The 9,645-nt window shown below is 41.3% G+C and overlaps 1 protein-coding gene across 1 annotated transcript; it reads left to right on the top strand.

The window, feature by feature from the left end:
* Positions 1-342: 342 nt before the first annotated feature.
* On the top strand, positions 343-4,303 carry tbxtb (T-box transcription factor Tb). Its single transcript, XM_072676844.1, has 8 exons — positions 343-539; positions 1,234-1,498; positions 1,792-1,926; positions 2,132-2,193; positions 2,340-2,401; positions 2,533-2,709; positions 3,381-3,513; positions 4,033-4,303. Exons 1-8 carry the CDS (start codon positions 343-345, stop codon positions 4,301-4,303), a joined length of 1,302 nt encoding a protein of 433 aa, XP_072532945.1.
* Positions 4,304-9,645: the final 5,342 nt, after the last annotated feature.

Consider the following 9,645-nt stretch of genomic DNA (forward strand, 5'->3'; position numbering starts at 1 on the left):
TGGTTTGTTGTCGTTGTTCCAGGTGTGATGTTGGCCGCGAGTCCATTGGTGAAGCGGATCAGCTCTTAACCAATGGCAAGCCATGCAGCACAAATCAAAGCTCGGCTGAGCCAATCAGCGACCTCTCTGTAGAGCGGCGATTCTTTTTATTCAGATCCTCGAGCTCAAGGCCCAACAGTGTGACCTCTGACTTCAGCGCGCGGAGTACATCCTTCTCTCTCTCTCTCTCTTACACACACACACACACACACACACACACACACTCAGAGAGGAGGCTTACACACGCAGCGCGTTTACAGACAGTCTGGATTTGTAAGCTCATAAGGAATCCTGCAATAAACCATGGCTTCAGCTGTGACTGAGTGTCTGGGAAAAGCTCGGGTTGACCATCTCCTGAGCGCCGTGGAGAGCGAGCTGCAGGCGGGCAGCGAGAAAGGAGACCCCACCGAGAGGGAGCTGAAGGTCAGCCTGGACGATGTGGAGCTGTGGCAGAAGTTCAGGGAACTCACCAACGAAATGATTGTGACCAAGAACGGAAGGTAGGTACTGCGTTTGGGTGCGAACACGGTTACTCTGAGACAGTGAGAAAGAAAGCGATGCAGTGAATCTAAAAGCTAAAAGTGACTTAAGTAATTGGACATTTCTGAATCAAACAAAGTCGGTGCTTTACTGTTTTCCTACGTGGTAATGTGAACAGGATAGGCTTTGAAGTTAACATTGAATATTTACCACAAATAAAAATGTGAGCTTGAATATATCAGTCAATTTACACGATTCATAAGTTCATCAGCTGAGAGTTATCATTTGTGCATGATAATGTGAGTTTGCTATTGATGCTTTTCCTGTAGAGGTTTCAGGTTAATTCACCACTGTCAGATAGTCAGGTTATGTTAAAATGAACTAAAAGTACATTATTTATTGAAGGCCTAAATTCCACCTGTTTTAATAGTTACATTTTCTTTTACTGATCTGAAAAAAGTGCACATCTCATCACCTATTATGGAAAGTGATGTACAGATACTTTTGAACTGAACTGAACAAAACAAATGATGGACAGCTCATGGACAGCTTTATTTTGCTCATCCCCCCTCCTGCAAACATCAAACACTAAAGTTTGCCTAATAGTCCTGAGAGTGTATGTGTGTGTGTGTGCTGTGTGTCCACAAACTTTGTGGCGATCTTAACAGTTTGTTGTCTCTCTCTCTCTCTCTCTCTCTCTCTTCTGGGCTCAAGGCGCATGTTCCCTGTGCTGAAGGTGAGCGTGTCTGGTCTGGACCCCAGCGCCATGTACTCCGTCCTGCTGGACTTTGTGGCGGCGGACAGTCACAGGTGGAAGTACGTGAATGGAGAGTGGGTGGCGGGCGGCAGGCCGGAGCCACAGGGGCCCAGCTGCGTCTACATGCACCCGGACTCGCCTAACTTCGGAGCGCACTGGATGAAGGCCCCTGTTTCCTTCAGCAAAGTTAAACTCACCAACAAACTAAACGGCGGTGGTCAGGTAGGCACTATAGGCTGACAGGCTGCGTCTAGTGCATAGTAGTATAGAAGTATAAAAGCAGCTTAAATGCTTAATCACACTGAAGACATGGGCAACATCCCGGTTCAGTTTAGCACCATAGGCTTATATTCTGACCCATCATACAGAAAGACTTTGACATACATTAAAGTGAAAAGATGAAAGATGGACCAGAGGTTCTTCACTGAAGCTTAATAAGTCATTTAGATTCCATATATTGTGTGTTATGCAAGCTGTATTGTGGTGTTGATTGTAAATTTATCTTTGCTTTACAGATCATGTTAAACTCATTGCACAAGTATGAACCACGTATCCATATCGTGCGTGTCGGAGCACCACAGAGAATGGTCACCAGTCATGCTTTCCCCGAAACCCAGTTCATAGCGGTTACTGCATACCAGAATGAAGAGGTGAGTCATCTCTTGTAATTCTGCTCCACCTGTAATCTGTAGATTTATTATTCAGTTATATTCCAGTAACTACTAGGCATGTAGTTATGAGAGACAAATTCACATCCAGTCCAGATTAATGGCTTAAAGCCTGGTCTTGCACGAGTCAGTATATTATAATCATCACCTTTGAAATGTGTGTTAATCAGCTTGTGTCCTCTTTCAGATCACTGCCCTCAAAATAAAATACAACCCATTCGCCAAAGCTTTCCTCGATGCTAAAGAAAGGTACAGGCTTTGACTCCAGCTCTTTTTCACATGACTTTATTAGCTTGTCTTTATTTGCCTCCTTACATGACTGTGGGTGTTTGGGTGTTTATTGAGGAAAAGATTAATGAACCTTTCTCTCAACGTCTCTCATTTTTGTGTTGTAGAAGTGACCATAAGGAAATAATAGATGATGGAAATGACAACCAGCAGTCAGGCTATGCTCAATGTAAGTTAAAGGTTATTTTAATTTTTAATTAAATAGAGTACAACTGCTTTGATGGTAGTTTGTAGTAGTTTGCATGATATTGTGTCTCCACATGTACTAACGTCTATCTTTCCTTTGGTGTGTGTGTGTAGTGAGTGGCTGGTTTTTACCTGGATCAGGATCAATCTGCCCGCCTGCAAACTCCCACCCTCAGTTCAGCAGCCCTCTATCTCTGTCGTCGTCTCATGGCTGTGAGCGCTATTCCACTCTTAGGAGTCACCGGGCTTCACCCTACCCCAGCCCTTATCCTCACAGAACAGCCTCGCCCAGTAAGAACAAACATAAACCTCTTTTACACTGCCTAAAAAACCAAACAAACTATATATAAATAAATACATAAAATACATGGCCTTCTCCTGTAAAGACACTATTTTAAAGATATATATTGATGTTGTTGCACATATATATTGAATATATATCACATATATTGATGTCATGAAATAGTTGTGAGAAAATGGAGATACATGCTTTTTAGTGTGACAGTGACGATAAATACATCACATTTATCACATTTAAACGTACATCTTACCTTAACCTTAAATGTTTTGCTTTTGGAAAAGTTGTATTGGGCCTGACACTGTTTTCCACTGGTTTTCTTACAAAAGCATGCCTTAAAAATAGACCAACACAAACATACATACTCTTACTTTTCTTACGCTGGCTCTCCTGACTCCATGTCATTAATGAGAAAGTCAAACAAGTACCACTGAGCAGAGAATGTCTTGCATTCCTCCAGCCTTTGTGCATGTTTGAGCTTCCAGTCGTAAACAACTGCACCTCCTTCATGGAATGCACTCATGTTTTGTTATGTGTTGTTTTTTGGGTAATGCAAAGAGGAGAGAATTGCACATTTTGATTTCCTGCCATGCTTTATTTGTCTGCCTGTGACCAAGTGTGTCTCAGAAAATGAGCTGGTATTTTCTGGTTATTTGTCTTTCAGGTGGCTACTCAGATAACCCTTCAGCATGTCTGTCCATGCTGCCGTCCCACGAGAACTGGTCCAATTTACAGATGTCCTCTCACTCCGGCATGGTCTCCATGAGCCAGCATTCTCCCCCAAGCTCCAACTCCAGGTCAGCACTGATCTCACCTCATACAGACCACAGCACAGCACCTGTTCATTTACCTAACAACAATGACAAAGACATTGTTGTTACTGGATGATTGATTAACATTAGGTTTATTCACTGACCCCTTGGGGGTCCCACTATGGCCACAATTTCTGCTAGTTAATCTTTTTGATGTGAAATGAACATGATCAAACAAAGCCCAAGTTCAAGTCTGTAGATAAATATTTTTTTGGTGACAGAAACTCTTATTCTGTCATAGAAAAGAATATAAGTCAAATATCATTCTATTGTTTTTGTGGCTGAAAAAACACAGCACCCAGTACAACAGCAGGAAAGAAGTTAGTTTACTAATAGTCAAGTGCTGTCAGGTTCAGATAAATATTTCAAGCTCTAATCATTATATATTAACGTATATTCGTATATTAATATATGATCTCTGATATGCCTATATCTATACATTGCTGTATACAGTATGTGCTGCCTGATGCTGATCTCTCTGACACTCCTGTGTATTTCCTGCAGTCAGTACACCAGCCTGTGGACTGTGGGAAATGCTCCCCTGACTCCAGTCTCTCAGTCAGGTGGAATGGTCAGCGGCCTGAGCTCTGGATTCCTCTGTGGCTCTACCAGCCACTACACCAGCCTGTCTCACCCCAGCACAGTGCCCTCTACTGGATCCCCTCTGTATGACAGCACTCCAGCCCACGAGGTGCACGAAGCCTCTCATTACGACAGCTCCACTCACGTACGGCTGCCCACGGCCTGGACGCCTATTACACCTCCTTCGATATAGACCACAGAGCTCCATGCACTGACTATCCAGTGCTGGCGCGGGCTTCTGAACTAGCACTCTTATCTATGCAACAACACCAAGAACAAGAAGCGACATCTGGACCCTTCTGGTTAGTTGCATCGAATTAGGCCAACTTGTGACGAAATGAAACAAAACCAGATCAAATACAGGCCTTCACGCTGACTGTAAATATAACTGCTTTTTCACACCGTGCCACCGGCCTTCTAATACCTAAATAGTATTTGTGCGACATTTTATAATATTATAATGTGGGTTTATTTATAATTTCTGAATGCGTGGTGTGACTCATTTTGGTGTCATGCACAGACAATCATTTGTACAAAGTGTAAATGTCAGTATTGTTAAAAATGATTTATTTTTGCCTCAGGATTGTGGTCTCAGCTTGAATGCTTCACCTACTAGTGTTTATTTGTAATGTCTGGTCGGTTATTGCTGTGCCACAGCTACAGAGCTAATAAATTTTCATTAAAAAAACAAAACAAAAAGATATTGTTTAACCCCTTAAAGAATTTGTTATTACAAACTTCTGTTACCAAAGAATAGCCCCATCTGATTGTATAGAAGTCCCTGTAGTTACTGAGTAATACACCATAGCTTGTAGTAAGCCTTGGAGTGTTAAGGGGTTAAGGCTGTCAACCAAAGCATGTATATAGTGTACAACGTCAAAACAGGGGGAAGCCAGATTCTGCCAGATTTGAATTTGTTTTTCACTCAGAAACATGGAAATGTAATTAAACTGATCAATAATTGTCAGAAAATAACACATTAGCCTCCAAACCCTGATTGTAGCTTTTAAACAGTATCACTGATTAGCTCCAAAGCAAGGCTTATATAACTTGTCTATGGCTGATGTCTGTTTTACAAGACCACAGCGAAACCTGTAGGAGGCGCTCTTACTCTGCTTTGACAGACCTGTTGACAAATGGGAGAAATGTTCGACCATAGACCAAAGTATAACACACTCCACATAAAACTTAAAACGACAAAAGACTTTTTTGTTTTACAAATATTTTTTTAGGATTTTGTAGGGCTCATCCGTTCATGCTATTCTCTTTTTCCAGTATAAGAGTGCCCTGAACACCCTACTGAGCCACCAGTAGTGGATGACATGGACACTATATTGTGGTTCTCAGGCCTGGTCCTGGAGGACCACTGCCCTGCACATTTTAGAATTTTCCAACTAACACTAACACTTGTAACACTACAACAAGTGTGTCCAATCTTGTAACGCAGTGGATCGGTCGGTGTGGTTGCAAGTTTTCATTCCATCAAAGCAGGAGCTTGACGGCAATGAAAGCCTGCAGCCACACTGGATATGATTGAACACTCATGCAGTACCGCATGAGTACATGCAGTAAAAATAAAGCAGATCTCACTGGTTCCTGATGTTTTTCTCCTAAACCCCCCACCACCCCTTAGGAGAAAAGGGGAGATCAACATCAGCGCTTAACTGTAAGAGGTTTTGGACACACATGAGAAAAGCAGAGATTGATGAGGAAACATTATTCTGACCGAAGTGAGAAAATCAGAGGGTTGTTTCTCTCAGAGGTGCTGACTTTCAGAAATAGAATGAGGTGAAGTCTCACATTGGGCTCAAACGAGACTTAACTGTGTCTAGGAGAGAAGAAAATGAGCCTAAGAGAGCATCTAAAAGGTATTCCAATTGGGCAGATATGTAACTTTGACAAATATTTCAAACCTGCATTTAATGTATGTATTGCTCTGCTAATGTGCTAAACATTTGAGTATTATATTTTGAGCTCTAAAGTTTCTCTGTAGTGTTAACATTCCAAATTTCTACATTTTACAAATGTCTACATACAGATACATGGTATCTGCACTGGCGTGAACATTTTTCTTTCACAGACCTGAAATGATGCGTCTTGTCTGTTATTATATACTTATAACCTGACCTCTGACCAGTCTGTTTGAAGTCCCAGCACTTGTTTCTTCTCAGGACTCCCTCTGGTTGGTGTCATTCTGCTCTGTTTACTCTTCTCTTATGAGTGAATTCCACTCACTTGAGTGAGGAATCGCATCTATCTGCGGGAGCTTTCAACAGACAGCTTACCCGCAGAGCTATGAACAGACACAAGGGAATGTCCGAGCCACATTGTTACAAGCAGTGATGATGAAACTGCATTAGTGCTTTTAATTCACACCTCAATGAGAGGAACATAAATCCTATGGGTTTAATTACTAGTGTGTCCAGAAACCTGAATCTACACTGAACTAATACCACAACAAAATGCGGAACAGTCGGCAAGAGTACTTTTACAGTGGCCAAGGTTTTTTGTGGTCACCAGTACTGAAACTGACCACAAGGTGTCTTTTTAAACCAGTTTAGAGTATGTGGGTAATAAACTCAACATTGACATAAAAGGAAACGTCAGATCCGTAATGGAGTTTGCAAATGCTGCTGTTGAGTCTGCACAAAGTAAGATGTTTTATGAGCTCTGTGTGACGTGGAGCTGCTCGTGATACTGAGGTGCTGAAATAGAAGAAGGAAGATTTGTGCTTATCGTGTGTCTTTGCAGAAAGATTGGTATTGAATGGCATTCCTACCTCGTCCCTGTTTTTTACAATGATGGATAAAACAGTAGGTTTACTGGCCCATAAACTTTGCATTTTATTGGACTAAGCTGAATAAAAGGCTTCTTTCTTGTAGGGCTTTTGGCCTACTACTTTTAAGGCCTATGTGGACTAATGCTGCCACTTGAAACTGCTGAAAAGCTAATGGGATGGCTTTCAAAGTATTGTTGCTGTTATGCTCTATATGCTGTTTAAATAGGTCTCATTTTTGCCTTTGAAGGGCTCATTTTACATTTCTCTTGTGTTGCACTGGTTCCACTTCTAACACTTGCGTGGGTTTATCTCAACCCTAACTCACTTTAACACATCCATTAGCAAGCTCCCTTAATCTGAACTAGATTAATCCAGATTAAGTGGATTGGGATCACATTTTTCTCCCAATTTGGTACTGCCAATGAATCCACCTGCCCGCAGCTCCCCCAACACCAGCAATGATCCAGTTTTCCATAGTTTTATGGATCGGATATTGGTACCTTTAAGACTAATCCACTTTCTTTTTCGCACTGCCACCTCTGTGGTAGGGTTATGCAGCCATAAGCAGACACTATCCACAACCCGCAGCAGAGGGCTGAATGTCTGCAAAACTATTTAATTTTAGTTAATGAAAGCTTTGACAGTATCTGTAGTGCCAGTCTTTTGACCTTTCACCTACGGATGTGTGAAAAGCTACATCTTCTTTGAAATCTATGGGTTTATATATCAGACCATCATAAAAAAAAACATCTGGACTTTAACACGTCTTGAAATTAAGTAAATACAACCTCAGATGACACATTCCACCATTCCAAAATGCAGAAGCAGTGTGTAAAAAATTAGGTACACCCTTACTGCTTCCACAGAAATTAGGAGGGTAAGTAGCAGCCAGGTGCTGCTAATCAAATGCCCTTTTAAGATTAACTGATCATCAGCAAGTGTGACCACCTCTATAATAGCAGAGGTTTTGGCAGTTTGCTGGTCTGAAGGGTTCAGATGTGTGTTAACACAATGCCAAGGAGGAAAGACATCAACATTATCTTAAAAACTAGGAACTATGAAGGGTTATAAAGCCAATATTTTTAAAAGCCAAACTATTTTAAAGTCCATCCTTCTGCAGTGAGAAAGGTTTTTCACAAGTAGAAAACATTCAAGACAGTTGCCAATTTCCCCAGGACTGGACGTCCCAGCAAATTTACCCCAAAGTTAGACCCTGCAATGCTCAGAGAAATTGCAAAGAACCCAAGAGCTATGACTCTACAGGCCTTAAATGTTCAAGTTCATAAAAGTACAGTCAGATAAAGATTGAACAACTATGGCCTTGTTTGGAAGGGTTGCCAGGAGAAAGTCTCTTTATCTTGAAAGAGAACATGGCAGCACGACTTCCAGGAACAACTTCTTTGGACAGACGAGACCAAAGTGGAGATGTTTGGCTCAACTGCACAGCATCACATTTAGTAAAAAAAAATCAGCTTTAACCCCTCATACCAACTTTCAAGCACGGTGGGCAAGGGATGATGATTGGGGCTTGTTGTCCAGCCACATGACCTGGGCACCTTGCATTCAAATAATCGACCATGAACTCTCTATACCAAAATATTCTAGAGGTACATGTGCGGCCATCTATGCAACAGCTAAAGCTTGGCTGAAATTGGGTCATGCAACAGGACGATGATTCAAAGCACACCAGAAAATCCCAGAAAGGCTGAAAAAGAAAAGAATCAAGGTGTTGGCCCAGTCCAGCCCAAAGTCCAGACCTAAACTCTACTGAAATGCTCCGACTGGACCTTAGGGGAGCAGTGCATAAGCAAATGCCCACAAACCTCAATGAACTGAAGCAGCATTGTAAAGAAGACTGGGCCAAAACGTTTCCAGAACAATTCAGAGAACCATTACTTCAAGTGTTTCATTACATCAAAGGGGTGTATTCTTTTTTTTACACAAGGCTTTTCCATCTTGGCTTCATTTTTGTAAAATAAACAATAAACTGTGGAAACTGTTGTGTGGTGGTGTTAAACTGAGGTTGTATTTATCTAATTTTATGACCTGCTTAGGACCAGATGTTTTTTATGCCCTGATACGTAAAATCATAGAATTCAGACAGTGTACTTTAAACAGAGCATGATATTACTGTTACAAAGACATTATTGGCTTACAATTATCCTGTACCTGTAAATCATTGGAAACATCACCTTTTCTGGATAAAAGACACCCTTAATTCAAATCAGTGTAAAAGCTGTGAAAATGAAGACTTATGATTATTCAAGCAAATGAGAAGTAAAGTTACAGACATGCACAGAATATGAAAATGCTACAAAATAACATCCAAGTGCTGGATCAATTGTGAGGAAACGAAGCTGCATCATACCATCCAGCCACTGTCTAGACAAGGCTGTCCTTCAAAACTCAGCGTGAGGAAGGAAAAGCCACACAGAGGCCAACAATCACTTTGAGGGATCTACAAGAGTCTGAGACTGGAGTGGTGGTAAACTGGCCAACAATACACTATAAGGACAAAAGTATAGAGCAGGGGACAGCTGCTCATTCATTGTTTCTTCTGAAATCAAGGGTATTAAAAAAGAGTTGATCCTGCTTTTGTTGGAGTAACTGTCTCTACTGTCCAGGAAGAAGGCTTACTACTAGATTTCGGATATATAGAGTATAAAACTCTGCATTCATCTGGCATGAAGATGGATTACAGGTTTTACTGAATGAAAAAACGCATTACAGCATATCTTCCATGAAAAGACAAAAAA

Source organism: Salminus brasiliensis, chromosome 4 (genome assembly GCF_030463535.1).
Source record: "Salminus brasiliensis chromosome 4, fSalBra1.hap2, whole genome shotgun sequence".
NCBI lineage: Eukaryota > Metazoa > Chordata > Actinopteri > Characiformes > Bryconidae > Salminus > Salminus brasiliensis.

Excerpts from the sequence above, each read along its gene's own strand:
- tbxtb (XM_072676844.1), top strand. The coding sequence starts at position 343 with ATGGCTTCAGCTGTGACTGAGTGTCTGGGAAAAGCTCGGGTTGACCAT. Across the intron at positions 540-1,233 it reads ATTGTGACCAAGAACGGAAG|GCGCATGTTCCCTGTGCTGA; the intron begins GTAGGTACTGCG and ends TCTGGGCTCAAG. Across the intron at positions 2,194-2,339 it reads TTCCTCGATGCTAAAGAAAG|AAGTGACCATAAGGAAATAA; the intron begins GTACAGGCTTTG and ends TTTGTGTTGTAG.